The sequence below is a fragment of the Salvelinus sp. IW2-2015 genome, linkage group LG26, assembly GCF_002910315.2.
Source record: "Salvelinus sp. IW2-2015 linkage group LG26, ASM291031v2, whole genome shotgun sequence".
Lineage (NCBI taxonomy): Eukaryota > Metazoa > Chordata > Actinopteri > Salmoniformes > Salmonidae > Salvelinus > Salvelinus sp. IW2-2015.
The window spans coordinates 12,218,935-12,236,470 of NC_036866.1; the positions used below are offsets into that span (position 1 = coordinate 12,218,935).

A 17,536-nucleotide genomic window follows, 5' to 3' on the forward strand; every position below is an offset into this window, starting at 1 on the left:
CATAAATATTGAATTTGATTGGCCTACCTTTCAATAAAATGTTTAATGTTTATCATTACATTAGATTCACATGATATAGAAAAGTGCTCTAGCTGCGTGTCCAGAGATTTAGTGCTGCCTTGTCTATATCAGTCTCTAATGGATATTAATACACAGTGATAATAGGATTGGCAGGGTGATGCCCTGAGGTTTAGTGATGGTGAGCCACTCCATTCACACACACTGTATCTTCTCTACTGCTGGACTTGAAGGATGAGGGATCCGCAGATACCAGGTAACACTTCAAACTATTATTTTGTGAGTAGTTAGTTATATGCAAAAGAGCATATAAAGTGCATATAAATAACTTTTTTGCTATTTGTTTATTTTAGATGCAGATGTGTTCATTACGCCAATATGGGTTGACATATAGTCTAATTGCATGTAGTCTACTTATTTAGGCCTTTAATTTGGTCCCAACAAATTTAGATAAAATACATAACATTTTCTATCAGATCAATAAGACAAAAGCAGTTATTTATTATGCCCCATAACAATGTGTTGCCATTTCTATAGGGCATTATGAAATGGTGTATGTTACTGCAATAGTAGAATAGAATCAAACAAATTAATCAAAATTGTGGTTTTAAATTGGAATTCTGTGCAAACCTCATTGCTTTTTACCTGGGAACTCCTGTTATTACATTCATTTCTGAATCAATGTACCGTATAAGGCAATTGCAAGCACAAAACAGACACCTAGGCAAAAATAATGGCATGAATTTGATATTAGTGTATGTTGAAAAACATTACAGGTTACAGAGAAACTATAAGGAATTGCATTGCATCAGAATATATTATCACATAAAGTTCAGGGGCACCGATCCAGTTGTAACTGATCATTGTGTTGTGTAACAGTTCAACCAGATAGCTTCTTGTAGCACAGCGAGAGAGTACAGTACTGTACCAGTGAGCAAAATTGGTTGAAAGACGTCTTTTCAACGTCTTTTAAACCAAAAATAAGTAATTTCAACGTCTTGTGCTCTCCCTATACTGAGTGTTATCTATTGCATTTTCAGTTGTATTTTCAGAACAGAACTAACCTCCTAAACTGAGCTCTGTCTAATCCTGACCTGCATTGAGAGTGTTTCCAAAGGGGAGAGCAACATCTTTGATGTGTCAGCATCCATTAAATATAAACCAGATTGAGATGACAAATATATAGAGATGAGCTAAACCTAAATGTATAAGTATATATACCCTTATCACTTTTAAAATGGTTCTGTGCTCATAAAGGGATAGTTCACTCAAATTACAAAATGACACATTGGTTTCCTTACCCTGTAAGCAGTCTATAGACAAGGTATGACAGCAATCCATGTTTTGGTTTTGTTTCCTTTTCACGGTGGCCTACCAATATCAGCATTTTTCGCGCATCATGTCCAAATAATCCGAAAGTATATGACATTGATTGTGAATGGGATTTGTGACAGGGAAATTAAACCAAAGCATGGATTGGTGTCATACCTTGTCCATAGACTGATTACAGGGTAAGGAAACCAATATGTAATTCAGTAATTTGGGTGAACATTTCCTTTAAGCCTGACTTGCCTAGTTAAATAAAGGTTAAATAAAATAAAAAAAGCCTGATGCACCTGTTGTCTTGGGCCGTCATGACTTTAATAGTCTTTTCCAGTCTATTGTTTGAAGGCTACATTGGTTCATACTGTAGGCTACATTACAGAACCATGGGATTCAGTCCCATCCTATTTTTACATTTAATTCACGTATTCATACTCTTTACAAGAGCAATGTCTAGGGATATCATGGATTTAACATTGTTAACAAAAAGTGCTTCAGTGCCCAATTATTACTTTTGATTCAGTTTATTTCTCAAAGCAGTGTAGGAATGCACAATACAGTTATACTGTACATAAGATTTTGTATAACGCTATAATGGCCTGCCCAGGCCCAAATTGAGATTCTCTGCTCTGACCTCATTAGACCAAGGCCTCATTGGCTAATCCTACCAACTATTATAGATGTTGGTTCTGACCTCACAGTCATATATCTCCATGACCCAACCTGACCTTATGTAACGGGTGTCGTCGTCGGATGAGGAATAATCGGACCAAAGCGCAGCGTGGTAAGTGTTCATGCTTTTTATTTAAACTGAACACTATAACAAAATAACAAAGAGAATGAACGAAACGGAAACAGTCCTGTCAGGTGCAGAAACACAAAACAGAAAATAACTACCCGCAAAGCATCGGTGGCGAAAAGCTACCTAAGTATGGTTCACAATCAGAGACAACGATAGTCAGCTGTCCCTGATTGAGAACCATACCCGGCCAAAACAAAGAAATACAAAACATAGAAAAAAGAACAGAATGCCCACCCAAATCACACCCTGACCAAACCAAAATAGAGACATAAAAAGCTCTCTACGGTCAGGGCGTAACACATTATCTGTGCCCACAAAATAAATAATGTAGTGATGCTGTGTGTAAGGTCAATCCCCACCTCTTTTTATGCTTCGAGTTGATGATCTTCAGTTCAAGTACAAGGCCACATATAATTTAGGGGATAGTGCTTGATGTGCCATATATTGTAATCAGCAGTATGCACACATGCCAATCACTGCCTTTTCTCCTCTTACTAGACAGTTTAGTTTAGTTTATTAATACAACCATTTAAAAAAATAAGCACACATAAAACTTGAAAAGCCATACATGCACATGAGTAAAATCCTTGAGGATAACACAATAAAGTCTGGCACTTATTTCCATTGTTAAATGCATTGCTCTTTATGTAGTTTTCCTTTCGATTTGTAAATTGTTCATTATTGATTGATTTACTGTATCTGAGGGACTGAATGATTTGTTTCGCTGGGATAAAAAAAAACTAAACAGATCCATGTATTTGACCATAGGGAGTTCTTAGAGTCAATACTGCTGTGCTATTTCCAAGTGTCGCTGTCTCCAATATGCACTAGTAAGAATAGTCAATGTCACTTAAAGCTGTTAAGATGATTATTTAGCTGGCCGGACATTCCGTTCAAGTCAACAGGAGTCTCCTGCATGGAGATTAGTGTGAGCCAATCTCATTATGACAGTCCTGCATACTGCACATTTACCCAGAGGTAATGGTGGAGCTCCACGTCTGCAATTAAATCACCTTTTGTAACGATGACCTAAAATACATTTTGACTGCTATTATGAATCCTTAAGGCCAGTCAGACCATCAGCAGAGCTGTGCCCCAAGCCTCTAACAAAGAATGTCAGATAGAGAGAGTTATAATATGTGACAGTTTGAATCAATGATCCTTTGTATCAATGCTCATTTGATCCAATAGGAGCTAACAGGAATAAGAAAGACAGGTAAGTCATTTGTATCAATGCATGATAGAAGGGAGCGGTAGGATATTTAAGAAGTTGTGTGATGTTATTTTATGTGAATAGAGCTAACTGGAGAGGCCAGAGAACATCTACCCCCAATAGTCCCAAATCGGAATCCCAGCCATTGAACACAGGGAACCTCACCCAAATTAAAATCTCACCTGTAATTCATTTTTTTTCTTTGTGCCTTTTAGGACTCAAATCCAGACTAGCGTGGCCGAAACGCAAGGACAAGGAGGATAAGAAAGCCAAGCCAAGTGAGACGAGTGTAACGCCATTGGATAAAACACCCAAAGTCCTTTCAACCCGTCCTATTATACCAGAACTGACCCCAGAACAGAGGATGAGGCAGACACCGTTTGAGAGGGTGCTTTATGACATGAACCATGACCAGAGGGTAGTCAACGACCTCATACTGGGCCGGAGGATCTCCTTCTACGAGCTCAGGGGGGAAATAGGGTGTGGGAACTTCTCCCACGTTAGATTGGGTATCCATGCCCTGACTAAAGGTAAGGAGAGATTTATTTGTTTGTCATCTTTTCAGTAGTTAGTTAAATTATTAATTGGTCAATTCATTAATCTCGTCAAGCCTGACTGGTACAGTAAACAGAGTGAGAGTTGAGCAATACACTGTACCTCGTCTCCAATGATATAATCATATGTTCCATTCAGTAGACCAACTGATGCCACTTTGGAAAATGTAACAAAAYGGACATTACAGTTCCTACTCAATGGTTGGGACCTGGCAGTATGAAGATATAGCTCTCTAACACATTCTTACTGACTGGTTCCCTCTGAGCTGACCCTGTCTCTAGCCTCCCATGCCTGCCACACAGACTCTGTCTCCAGGGGGGTATTGTAACAGGGTGAATACTGATGCCAGAGGACAAGGGGTGGTCACCTGAACTAAGCACCTCCTGATCGCCTCAGATCCCCCCCTCACCCCCTGTGGTGAATTCATGTTTTATACAGCTCTGTTTAATTTCTGTAGCAGGCAGTTAGAGATCCCTGCAGGGAAATAACACAGGAGAGATGGCGAGATGGGGGGTGGGGAAAAGGAGAGTTCTTCATTTACCCTCACATTCTCCTCTCAGGCACATGTTTCACTGGACGTTATATAATTTGGTGAAGCTTCAAATTAAATTACACCAGTTGCCATGTCTCATCACCCTTCCTGCTCTCCTATCATTTCTGTATTGGTTTCTCCCTCTCCCCCCCTTCTCTCTGTGTCTTTCTCTCTCTCACTCCCGCCCTCAGAGAGGGTCGCAATCAAGATTTTGGATAAGCTTCGGCTGGACAAGAAGTCTCAGTCTCTGTTTGCCACAGAGATCAGCTGTATGGAGAAGCTGTCCCACCCTAACATTGTTCGTCTCTATGAGGTGATTGAGACCACCAAGCGCCTGTACCTGGTGATGGAGTACGGTAGTGGAGGAGACCTCTACTCACGTATCACCAACCGGGGGCGTCTGTCTGACCTGGAGACCAAGCTCATCTTTGCCCAGATCATCTCTGCCATCAAACACATGGTGAGCTCTAGCCAGTCAAAGCATTGAACAGTAGACGGGCACAGATGTCAATTCCACTCTGTGATTAAGGCAGCTTCCTAACTTGAGGATTGGATGCATAACTTTTGCATAAATCATGCATTGTCTATGGCCAGGATTTGCCAGAATGTATCCAATTATTGTAGGCTATTCTTGCTTGATTGATTCAGAGAGCACATCGTAATTTTGTAGCACATCCAACTAACGTACCCCCACCTTACCCCTTTTTGTTATAATTTCAGCATGACAACAACATCGTCCACCGAGACCTGAAAGCAGAGAACATCTTTTACACCACCAGCTACTGCATCAAGGTGGGAGACCTTGGCTTCAGTATCGTGAGTGCTCCATCTGAAGTCCTCACCACGTTCTGTGGCTCCCCACCCTACGCCGCTCCAGAGCTCTTCAAAGACAAAGGCTACGTAGGTCGTTACGTGGACATCTGGGCCTTGGGAATCCTGCTCTACTTCATGGTCACCGCCACCATGCCTTTCCACGCCGACAACCTTGGTCGTTTGAAGCGCTGTATCATGCAGGGAGCCTACGCCTTCCCTGACTATGTACCCAACCCCTGCCAACTGGCCATAAAGGGCATGCTGAGGTCCGTGCCCGCCGACCGTGACTCCATCTCCCTGATAATGACCAGCACGTGGCTGAAGAGCATTGAGTACCCTCGGGCGTACGCCCCCCTGCCCCAGACACCCTTTCACCTGGCTGATACCTCCCAGGCCCTGTGTGTGGAGGAGCAGGAGGTGAAGTCGGCCCTGTCTGATCTGGGCATCAAGGGAGTCCACCTGCAGAACAACACCTATACAGACAATCGCAGCCCCCTGACGGGGACGTACCGTATCCTCCTCCACCTCGTCCAGAAGAGGAGGTCTGTGGAGGCGGTGGGATACGCAGCCCTTTACCCTGAGGACTTTGGCAGTAAGAACGGCAGGACGACCACTGCTGTTATGGACAAGCACAACCCTACCAGTGTCTGTGTTATCCTATAGACCAGGGATTTTGCAACAGATTTTGAACCAGGGACTGGAAAATTATGGATCTTCTCTTTGGATTAAAACTAACAATTTTGGTGTGCCACTTATATTGAAATTGAACACTTGAGAAGTGAAGTTCTCCCATAACTATGAACTATCTGAGGGACCTGTCAGCAACATCTCAGGAACCAGTGCTGCTCCATGGACCTCCATGGAGGTTGAGAAATAATGCTACAGAGTCTGGCCTCCTGTATAGCCAGGCTACACCAGAAGAGAATGTAACCGATGTGAAATGGCTAGCTAGGTAGCGGTGGTGCGCGCTAGCAGCCTTTCAGTCGGTGACGTCACTTGCTCTGAACCAGCCGCGGCTTTTGTGGATCGATGGGTAACGATGCTTCGTGGGTGACTGTTGTTGATGTGTGCAGAGGATCCCTGGTTCGCGCCCGGGTCAGGGCGAGGGGACGGACTAGAGTTATACTGTTACACACGCATGCACACACACACCACAAATGCACACACACATACACATACACAGACACACACGCACAGACACACACACACGCACACACCACAAACACACACCAAAAACACACATACACACACTACACTCACGGATCTGTTGTCGCTTATTCGTAGCAGTACAGATGATAGATAGATAAATAGCACCATCTTGTGCTCACATTAATCATTACATTTCAGTACTCCTAAGAAATCCGTGACAGAAAGATACAATGTTGAAAAGGTTAAGATTTCAGGGTTGTACTGTAAAGTACATTAATTATATTGCAGCTTTATGTACTAACAAGGCTACAGTAATTGACTTCAGCTTGTTGTGACGTTACATCACTCAATAGGCCTATGTTTTATTACAATTGGCTTACAGCGAGAGACAAAGGATTAATAATACTATCAGCATCAGCATCTTCCAAGCCTACTTAGTCCTGTGCTTCGTCAAAATACACTGCTCAAAAAAATAAAGGGAACACTAAAATAACACATCCTAGATCTGAATGAATGAAATATTCTTATTAAATACTTTTTTCTTTACATAGTTGAATGTGCTGACAACAAAATAACACAAAAATGATCAATGGAAATCAAATTTATCAACCCATGGAGGTCTGGATTTGGAGTCACACTCAAAATTAAAGTGGAAAACCACACTACAGGCTGATCCAACTTTGATGTAATGTCCTTAAAACAAGTCAAAATGAGGCTCAGTAGTGTGTGTGGCCTCCACGTGCCTCTATGACCTCCCTACAACGCCTGGGCATGCTCCTGATGAGGTGGCGGATGGTCTCCTGAGGGATCTCCTCCCAGACCTGGACTAAAGCATCCGCCAACTCCTGGACAGTCTGTGGTGCAACGTGGCGTTGGTGGATGGAGCGAGACATGATGTCCCAGATGTGCTCAATTGGATTCAGGTCTGGGGAACGGGCGGGCCAGTCCATAGCATCAATGCCTTCCTCTTGCAGGAACTGCTGACACACTCCAGCCACATGAGGTCTAGCATTGTCTTGCATTAGGAGGAACCCAGGGCCAACCGCACCAGCATATGGTCTCACAAGGGGTCTGAGGATCTCATCTCGGTACCTAATGGCAGTCAGGCTACCTCTGGCGAGCACATGGAGGGCTGTGCGGCCCCCCAAAGAAATGCCACCCCACACCATGACTGACCCACCGCCAAACCGGTCATGCTGGAAGATGTTGCAGGCAGCAGAACGTTCTCCACGGCGTATCCAGACTCTGTCACGTCTGTCACATGTGCTCAGTGTGAACCTGCTTTCATCTGTGAAGAGCACAGGGCGCCAGTGGCGAATTTGCCAATCTTGGTGTTCTCTGGCAAATGCCAAACGTCCTGCACGGTGTTGGGCTGTAAGCACAACCCCCACCTGTGGACGTCGGGCCCTCATACGACCCTCATGGAGTCTGTTTCTGACCGTTTGAGCAGACACATGCACATTTGTGGCCTGCTGGAGGTCATTTTGCAGGGCTCTGGCAGTGCTCCACCTGCTCCTCCTTGCACAAAGGCGGAGGTAGCGGTCCTGCTGCTGGGTTGTTGCCCTCCTACGGCCTCCTCCACGTCTCCTGATGTACTGGTCTGTCTCCTGGTAGCGCCTCCATGCTCTGGACACTACGCTGACAGACACAGCAAACCTTCTTGCCACAGCTCGCATTGATGTGCCATCCTGGATGAGCTGCACTACCTGAGCCACTTGTGTGGGTTGTAGACTCCGTCTCATGCTACCACTAGAGTGAAAGCACCGCCAGCATTCAAAAGTGACCAAAACATCAGCCAGGAAGCATAGGAACTGAGAAGTGGTCTGTGGTCACCACCTGCAGAACCACTCCTTTATTGGGGGTATCTTGCTAATTGCCTATAATTTCCACCTGTTGTCTATTCCATTTGCACAACAGCATGTGAAATTTATTGTCAATCAGTGTTGCTTCCTAAGTGGACAGTTTGATTTCACAGAAGTGTGATTGACTTGGAGTTACATTGTGTTGTTTAAGTGTTCCCTTTATTTTTTTGAGCAGTGTTTAACTGGGGTCGTGCTCGTGGAAGGACATGGCTAATTTGTCTTAGCTGTGATACAGGAAATGTGCTTTGTTCAGATATTAATTGTAAGGGAGTCAGGCACGAAGCACTGGCCAATGCCCTGATATTTGAATTACAATACTTAGGTTTATCCTCAAACACTTGTATGCCTTCAACATTAATGTAAATATAACAAACATATTCTTGAGGTAAATTCACAAGCTCTATTCACAGGTACATTGTACAATTTGTAAAACATAAATGTTTTGTGCACAGATCTTTATTTTGGCTATTCAGCGGCTTGGAAGTGAAATGTTTTGTCTGAAGATGAATATCTTTATTATGATATAATGTAATTAAACCGCAGTAACACATTGCTTATGTAGATATTTTTGTACAGTCATTTTATAAATGCTTTACTGATATACTTTATGTGGATTAAGTATATCAGTAAAGTATTTATAAAATGTTAATAAATATTATTTGCCTTTGTATGTGCCCATTAATGCTCAAGAGAAATGTCATTTGAATATGAGCCTGACATGAGTAAAAAAAAATATTGTATTGTGTATTGCTATACCATTTAAATAATAAAAAAAATTAAAAAACATACACATCAAGACAAATTCATAAAAAAACTTATAATAATCGATCACCTCTTGTGAGTTCAGGGGGCATCCCTGCTGCTAGTAACAGTTGAAAGGCCTTTAGGGAAGACTGACACGTATATATTGTGAGTATCCCCTGAATGGAAGTCTAATGAGTAGCATTTGAATATCATCTGTGTACTTGAAGCACATATTTGTTAATTTTTTACATCATGGACATCACAGAACCTCAACATCTTACAGAAAATAGATTCTAGAGAGTATGTTGTTCTATTATCAGTCAAAGTCAATAAAAGTATAAAACTTCCAAAGCCTTTTTAGAGGTTTTGCAGGTTCTTATGAGGTCACTCATAACGCAACCTACGCTCTCATAAAAATCAGGACGGTTGGATTGTATAAACATTAGCAGTTTCTCTAACTGCCCTCCCATCTTACTCAACATACATTTCCCCTGAAGCTATTACCACCTCTATGATCCAAGCAGTGATAAAAGCTGTCAGCACTTTTCCTTTTCTCTCATTATTGTGTGCCAGTTTCTTACAGTTTGTACATGTACCTGTTCTGTTCCTCTCCATTGATTGGCAGTCTGGCAGGGAAATATATTTTGCAATAATGAGATGAACCCCAGTCATGCCTTTGTTAATAAGGATCTGCCCCTTTAAAAAAATGTTTGCCTAAAATTACATACCCAAGTCTAACTGCCTGTAGCTCAGGACCTGAAGCAAGGATATGCATATTCTTGATACCATTTGAAAATAAATACTTTGATGTTTGTGGAAATGTTAAATTAATGTATGAGAATACAACACATTAGATCTGGTAAAAGATCATTCAAAGAAAAAAACATGTGTTTTTTTGTATTTTTTTGTACCATCATCTTTGAAATGCAAGATAAAGGCCATAATGTATTATTCCAGCCCAGGCAGAATTGAGATTTTAGCCACCAGATGACAGCAGTGTATTTGCAAAGTTTTAGACTGATGCAATGAACCATTGCATTTCTTTTCAAAATGTTGTATCAAGACTGCCCAAATGTACCTAATTGGTTTATTAATACATTTTCAAGTTCATAACTGTGCACTCTCCTCAAACAATAGCATGCTATTATTTCACTGTAATAGCTACTGTAAATTGGACAGTGCAGTTAGATTAACAAGAAGTTCAGCTTTCTGCCAATATCAGATATGTCTATGTCCTGGGAAGTGTTCTTGTTACTTACAACCTCATGCTAATCACATTAGCCTATGTTAGCTCAACCGTCACGTGGGTGACCCACCGATCATGTAGGTTTTAAGAGAAGCATGTGAGTACAAAATGGAGAGACAAACTATCAAATTATCTCCAAGCTAGTGCCTAAGTGGAGTCCTGACTTAATCACTTTGAATGTATACTTTTTTTTAGGCTATTGCTAAATATGTCTGAAACATTGCTTTGACTCTTTTCCTTTTGCTAATTCTTTAAAATGATAGGACAATAATAAATCATGTTTCTGACTGGAGCATTTTGGTGATAAGGGGTAACTAATCACATCCATTATCCAGTGTGATGTTTGGAATGGTCTGTTTGTTGTGGTTCTGGGGAGCTTTATGTCTTAGCTGAGTCAATAACCTAAGGTCTACAGTTGAACAGTTCCCACCCCCTGAATATCATAATGTAGTGGTGAAAGCCTGTGCTGAAGGTTTGTGGAACTTTGTGTCTACTGTACACACTTAATTTCACAATTAGCCAATTCATTTCAGCTTTACCTCAACATTTCTGATTGGAATGAGAGTTCGGTATCTGCAAAAACATGTTGAGTGGATAATAATTTGAGCAAGAATGTAATAAGAAGCTAATTCTCTCTGTGCTTACACATAGATCATTTTCTCAGTATTTCATTCCCCCATGCACCTTTGAAAAAAAAAAAAAGAACTTCTATGAACTGAGTACTGAGTCACTCGTGATTATCTGCTCAAATTCAAATGTTGACCTGTTTCCTTTTGGCATTGCAACAGCATCCTTTCAGATGAATCACTTGTTATTCTCTTCCTCTCAAGTGAGACTGTTGAGAAATATGAGGTGTGGGCCAAAAACAAGTTTATAGATAGTTTATAGTCTCACAGTGCTCCTGGCAAATACAAAGAAGTCAGTGTTCTGGAACATTGATCACAGTCCATGTTCATATTGCATTGTATTGACAGTTGTATGCCTTGTTCACTGGAAGTTGGGTATGTGGTTTATAGTTCAGAAGCAGCCATTCAGATGTCTGAGATTGATTGAATACATTACTCTTGAACCCTGATAGAACATATTTTAGTGTAATTTCATTGTAGTAGTTCAGTGGCTGTATAGCAATAGTGTTAAATCAACATTAATAAGAGGAATAGGCCACTAGTAGCGATGAAAGAGATACTGTGTGTGTCCTTGGAAAGAAACAGAGGCAAACCAATTAGACAAGGTTGGATTTATGTCTCATTGTGTAGTCTCAGAAATCTTCTCATGGGAACCTTGTCCTCTGCAGCATATTGGAGCCTCCCTGTCACACTCCACTGAGGGCAGGGACAGGAGGTGATACATAGAGAGATTTCTCCTGGGGCATCACACTTGCCTTAAAATGGTGACTGTAGCAAGAATGAACATGTATAAACTGTTATTGATTCTCTGCCCATCATACTGTATCACATTTCAGGTAGATATGTAGCATTACAAGTGATAAGCTTCAGAGAGCTGAAGTTCTGTGTCTGTAAATGCTGAAGGCAATGAGAGGAGTGAAAGCTTTTTTTCAAATGAAACTTGTGCAGTATAAAGAGTTAATGTATAGATAGAGTGTAATGAGCTGTCCTTGGAGTCATACAATTAAAAAGGATGAATATGAAGACAACTGTGGGGAAGATGGTTATTATGGACATCATGAAAATATGTCTTTCTATTAATATATATTCTTAATTCGTTTTATGTATTCCCTATTGACATATCCATTGATATTTCTGAGATGTATCAACATTTTGTACTTTATTACATTTTATTACAAATGTGAACTTATACAAATAATGTTTTCACATAGTAGTGATTGAAATCAAAATAGAAATTGTAGCTTTATATAAAAGTTTAGTGGTCAGGGGCCCTACAGTCAGCATGTAGTCTGCATATAGGCAGAGGCAGCACAGCACACACACAATAATGCTAAGCTGCCAAGTGGCTCATTACTAGCAGGCACCATTCATGGTTAGTCATCTAATGCTAACAGTGAATACAGTAATACAGTATAGTTGTCTTGCTATGCTACTGGATTGCCACCTTAACAATGGAACCTCAGGTATTCTCCCAAAAGCATGTGATATAAACTCATTAAGCCAAACTGTAATATAATGAGTAATATAATGATAAAGCTCACATTCTACTTACAGGATGATATGTCATATATTTGCCCACACATTTCACTTGACATATGGAAATTGGCATACACTGGTTAAAAGACTCTCCAACGAAGCAGCAGCTCAACTACATCCCCTCATTCTCTTTTCTCAGGAAGCTATTGATACAAAAAGGCCATAATTAGATACTGTAAACTTGTCAAACGCAGAAGCATTTCTAAAATGATTAGTTAAGAGTGAGAGTTGTACCTAGTTGCTTTGCTGCTTATCGACAACAGTCATCAGATTCTGTACCCACTTCTGGCTGGGATTGGCACAAACAGTCTTCCGTTTCTTCAGCATGAACCTAGAGATATGAGACACGTGGTGGGATAAAAAGTGTTTGTTTTCCGTTAGACACTCAGACTCAGTATTGTTTTTTAGATTCACATTCTACGAGGAGAAAAAAAGGATATCAAAATATGTAGAAAAATACCAAATTTCTCTGTCAAAAAGCCTTCTTGGCATCCATTGCAGGCAACTGGAGGATTTGTTCTACCTTACCAGTGTCCCAATGATGGACTGACTGTGTAGCTTTGTTGTTGTTTGGGGAGTGAGGACTTAGGGACAGAAGGTGAGGAGGTGTTCTAACACACTCACACAACAGCCTTGATGTTGCAGTCGCCATCTGTTTCCTGTATCCTGTAGCTCATCACGTTCCTCTTGGTGTTCTTCTTCAGGCCAGCAACGTGCTTCAGACAGCAGTTCCCATAAGAGCCTGACAACAACCAGGGGGAAAGGAAATGGTTACTATTATACTTTGTGCTTACATTTCAATTTAATAAATTATAATGTACTAACATCACAGGAGGTTGGTGGCACTTTAATTGGGGAGGACAGACTCCTGGTAGTGGCTGGTGCGGAATGAGTGGAATAGTATCAAATACATCAAACACATGGTTTGATGCCATTCCATTTGTTCCATTCCAGCTATTACAATGAGTTGTCCTCTCCTCAGCCGCCTCCACTGACTGATATTTCAGTTACACATGGTTTGAAATGTGCAGTTGAAGTTGCGAAATATTACAGTGTGATCATTTTCTAAGAATGTTTTTTTGAGTAAATGTATTGCAGATGTGTGCAAGAGAAGACATATCACCAGGACTATTCATATTCACAATTTCTAATAATGCAAATATGTCACGCCCTGGCCTTAGTATTCTTTGTTTTCTTTATTATTTTAGTTAGGTCAGGGTGTGACATGGGGTATGTTTGTGTTTTGGGTGTTTATTATGGTAAAGGGGGTGTTGGTTTTAGTGTATGGGTTTGTGTGGAGTGTATGTGTATAGTATTGTCTATGGTTGAGTGTAGGTGTTTAGGAAAGTCTATGGTTGCCTGATTTGGTTCTCAATCAGAGACAGCTGGTTATTGTTGTCTCTGATTGGGAGCCATATTTAAGGTAGCCATAGGCTTTAGATGTTGGTGGGTAATTGTCTATGTTTAACGTTTGTAGCCTGTGTGTGTGCACTACGTTATTTAGCTTCACGTTTGTTGTTTTGTATAGTTTGTGTAAGTGTTTCGTTTCGTGTTCTATCTTCTTCATAAATAAAAAGATGTATTCATATCCCGCTGCGCCTTGGTCCGTCTCTCCACACGATCGTGACAAAATATGAGAACTGCTTGTAAGTGCAGCATAAGCCATGTATATAACTATTGAAATGGTTGTGAAATSTAGTGCCAGGTGATTTGAGACAATGTTTTGAAAGGATTGGATCACAGAGACAACCATCAGTCTGTGTAAAATTGTCTGGTAAGAAAAATATTTGGAGCCGACAAATCTTTCTCTTCTGGACATAGTATGGACCAGTTGAAGCTTGTAAAAAAAACAACAACATTATATTGAAATAACTGACTTTGTGCAGAATAATGCTCTCCATTACGAGAGGTTACTACTCTATCTGCAACACGTTATTAGTGTACAGAATGTGGAGTGGCTATAAGTACAGTTGATTTTTCAACAATACCTTCATTACAAGAACAAATCAGGACAAACAATAGGCTTTAGACTGTTACACCAATTACAGGGAACATAAGCTTCATAATAATTAGTCTATAGAATGTACAGTACAGTAGATTTAATGGTGCCTACCTTGAGCCATGCTGAGGTACATGCATGCCAGGAGCAAGAGAAAGAACAAAGCCTGGAACTTCATGGTGTCACTGCTTCTATGGTCCACTGTAAGAACAGGACAGGATGTAAAGCCTGAGAAACGTTCTCTTTTTAATACCACCACACTGTCAACGGGATGTTTTCCTGATAGGGCCACCCCATTTACAATACTGGTATGTTTGTTTTCCAGACCCCAATGCTGACCTCTTGATTTCAAACACTTGGATGTGTGGAGCTGTTTTGTGCAGCAATGTTGGGTTTGGCAGAAGCTCTGACTATGTTCTAATAAAAGTTAGCATGCATTCATCAGATTAACCATAACCTCTGTCTCTTAATACAGCTGCCTCAACTTGTTTCTTTTACCACAGCATAGGCTAAAAGTTAGTTAAATATGAGTTAAGAATCAGACAAGCATATTAACAAGCAATAGGTCAGCATATAAACACACAAGCCTACCAACAAAGCAGAACATGTCGCAAATAAGCTTCTCAAAACACAAAATATCCTTGCAGAAATGACCTGTCTTCTCTGTCTTGTTGAGTTCCCTACTGCTTTATACAGTAGCTGCCATTTGATACCTTCTTCACCCCTCCACCAACCCTGTTCTCTTAATCAGCCACACCTCCTCTCGCATGACAACTAGTAGTACAGTATGTTTTACAATTGCTGGGAAGAGGTAGAATTTGAACAATTTGAGCATCACAATCAAATGCCACTGCAATGCTTTCCTTGGCTTAAGTCCAGTGAAATGATGAGTGACAAACTGTTGAAGACCCTCACAAAATTCTAAAGATGTACCATTGAGGGCATGCTGTCGGGCTGTATCACCGCCTGGTACGGTAATTGGACCGTCCGCAACTGTAGGGCTCTCCAGAGGGTGGTGCGGTCAGCACAATGATTCACCAGGCACACACTGCCTGGCCTCCAGGATATCTACAGCACCCAGTGTCACAGGAAGGCCAAGAAGATCATCAAGGACTTCAGCCACCCGAGCCACAGTCTGTTCACCCACTACCATCTAGATGGTGACGACAGTACAGATGCATCAAAGTTGGGACCAAAAGACTGATACACAGCTTCTATCTCCAGGCCAACAGAATGTTTAATTGTCACCACTAGCCGGCCTCCGCCTAGCATCCTGCCCTGAACCTTAGTCAGTATTACTAGCCAGCATCCCTGTGGAATGCTTTCGACACCTTGTAGAGTCCATGCCCTGACAAATTGAGGCTGTTCTGAGGGCAAAAGACCACTCAATATTAGGAAGGCGTTCCTAATGTTTGTACACTCAGTGTATATATTTACATTCCGGATTCTGACATTGCTCGTTCTAATATTTCTTGATGTCTGTCTTTTTATTTTTGGGATTTGTGTGTATTGTTTTGTATTGTTAGGTATTACTGCACTGTTGGAGCTAGAAACATAAGCATTTAGCTGCATCTGTGAGAACATCTGCAAAATATCTGTACTCAACCATCATTTTTTTAATGTTATTATGTTTTTCGGGAGGGCTTCCATTTCCCTGAGGCCCCTCATTGCTATTGGAGAAGGATCTAAGGTCCAAGGAGCCAGGCCAGCAATCAGTGTACAGGACCAGGGTTTGTTTTAGTCATTTATTAACTGTAAAAATCAACTACATCCTTAGAATTAAGAAAATGTGGACCACACGCAGACTCCTTAATATCTTTTGTATAACAGCAATGAAAACACTGTCTGGAAACCCACTGTCTGCAATTGATTGAATATCAGCCTGTGTGTTCATGTAAGATTCAATACCTGGTTTTGACACAAGCAATTATGTTAAAAGTAGCATCCATCATTGAAGTTATAAGAGGACGGGCTAATTTTAATGGCTGGAATAGAATAAATGTAATGGAATCAAACATGTGGTTTCCATATGTTTTATGTGTTTGATAACGTTCCATTAATTCTATTCCAGCCATTACAATGAGCCCACCAGCCTCCTCTGATTTAACAATACATAAGGGCTGAGACAAGAAAATAATATTTAGGATGTCTTGGGTGGCAGTTGTTTTGTTGTGTTGGTCATTGCTTAGGAAGATTAATTTGCTAGGAACTTTCAAAGACTTGCATAATGTTCTGAAATGTAATTGTCCCGTCAGTCTGAATTTAAATGACTGCACCCTTTTTTTCCTTGTAAAAAGAAAACTCTTGCCATACTAGCCACTATGTGACATCCCTGAACTTGATTCATATCAGATTTGTATAGCATCCCCAAAGTCAATTGGGCAGTTGGGAAAATACTTGTACCTCCCATTTGGCAAAGTGTTATTGAGACCAGATGGTATCAGTCAACATAATACAAGTGTAAATATCTTCAAATCAACTTGAAAATTTGACTTGCTTTGATAGTTGTAAGATCTACTTATCCTCAACAATTTGATTCTTTGATCCATTTGCATCCATTGAATAGTTAACACTTTACATATTTTGAAAGTAGTGACAGATATCAAACAAACAATCCTCACACTGGGAAGGAAATATGTTGTCATCCAATAATGTTGTTGGCATCCTTTGGCCCAAAACATATGCCCTAATGGCCCTTGAAACTTTAAAAGTTATCGAGGCGAGTTGAACTGTTACATATGCAATATACAATTATGTAAAATGAGAGAAAAGAGATGCCCATAAATAATGAACTTTCATTTGACATATTACTCAACAACGTCTTATGAAGAACATTTCCAAAAGCATGGAACATGGTGTATTTTTTTTATACCCCATCTCAAACTGGCAGTAACTGGAGGCGTATGAGTTTCTGTTTATTGTGAAACCAAATGTTATGTAAAAAACTGCCAAATAAATTATGTTGAAAATGTTGAGATAAAACGTAACGTGATCTTGTTACGCTTTTACAATAAAATAGGAAATCTTCTTGTCAAAACTAAAGGGGTCACAATGAAGAAAAATGATTGATGATTGATAGAATTCCCTGTAAAATGTACTGTACTTTAGAAGCATAAGC

General features: G+C 40.6%; 2 protein-coding genes across 3 annotated transcripts; one reads left to right on the plus strand and one right to left on the minus strand.

The window, feature by feature from the left end:
* Positions 1–201: 201 nt before the first annotated feature.
* Positions 202–7,063, plus strand: LOC111952702 (serine/threonine-protein kinase NIM1). Its single transcript, XM_070435128.1, has 4 exons — positions 202–274; positions 3,572–3,886; positions 4,635–4,903; positions 5,164–7,063. Exons 1-4 carry the CDS (start codon positions 253–255, stop codon positions 5,917–5,919), a joined length of 1,362 nt encoding a protein of 453 aa, XP_070291229.1. The 5' UTR covers positions 202–252; the 3' UTR covers positions 5,920–7,063.
* A 4,960-nt stretch (positions 7,064–12,023) lies between these two features.
* Positions 12,024–15,129, minus strand: LOC111952108 (C-C motif chemokine 25). Of its 2 annotated transcripts, none has more exons than XM_023970597.2 (5): positions 15,010–15,129; positions 14,533–14,619; positions 13,044–13,161; positions 12,654–12,750; positions 12,024–12,562 (listed from the first exon to the last, which is right to left on the minus strand). In XM_023970597.2, the coding sequence occupies exons 1-4, from the start codon at positions 15,023–15,025 to the stop codon at positions 12,654–12,656; spliced, it is 318 nt and encodes a 105-aa protein (XP_023826365.1). In that variant the 5' UTR covers positions 15,026–15,129; the 3' UTR covers positions 12,024–12,562. The 2 variants fall into 2 exon arrangements, with proteins under 2 accessions (XP_023826365.1, XP_070291230.1); XM_070435129.1 differs by having other exon boundaries at positions 15,073–15,096.
* Between the last annotated feature and the right edge of the window lie 2,407 nt (positions 15,130–17,536).

What these genes read in the sequence shown, in the direction of transcription:
- LOC111952702 (XM_070435128.1), top strand. Translation starts at nt 253, where the DNA reads ATGAGGGATCCGCAGATACCAG. An exon ending in TATCCATGCCCTGACTAAAG is followed by an intron (nt 3,887 to 4,634) that starts GTAAGGAGAGAT and finishes TCCCGCCCTCAG; the next exon opens with AGAGGGTCGCAATCAAGATT. An exon ending in TCTCTGCCATCAAACACATG is followed by an intron (nt 4,904 to 5,163) that starts GTGAGCTCTAGC and finishes TTATAATTTCAG; the next exon opens with CATGACAACAACATCGTCCA.
- LOC111952108 (XM_023970597.2), bottom strand. An exon ending in GTACCTCAGCATGGCTCAAG is followed by an intron (nt 13,162 to 14,532) that starts GTAGGCACCATT and finishes GGTTGTTGTCAG; the next exon opens with GCTCTTATGGGAACTGCTGT. An exon ending in TGCAACATCAAGGCTGTTGT is followed by an intron (nt 12,751 to 13,043) that starts GTGAGTGTGTTA and finishes TCATATCTCTAG; the next exon opens with GTTCATGCTGAAGAAACGGA.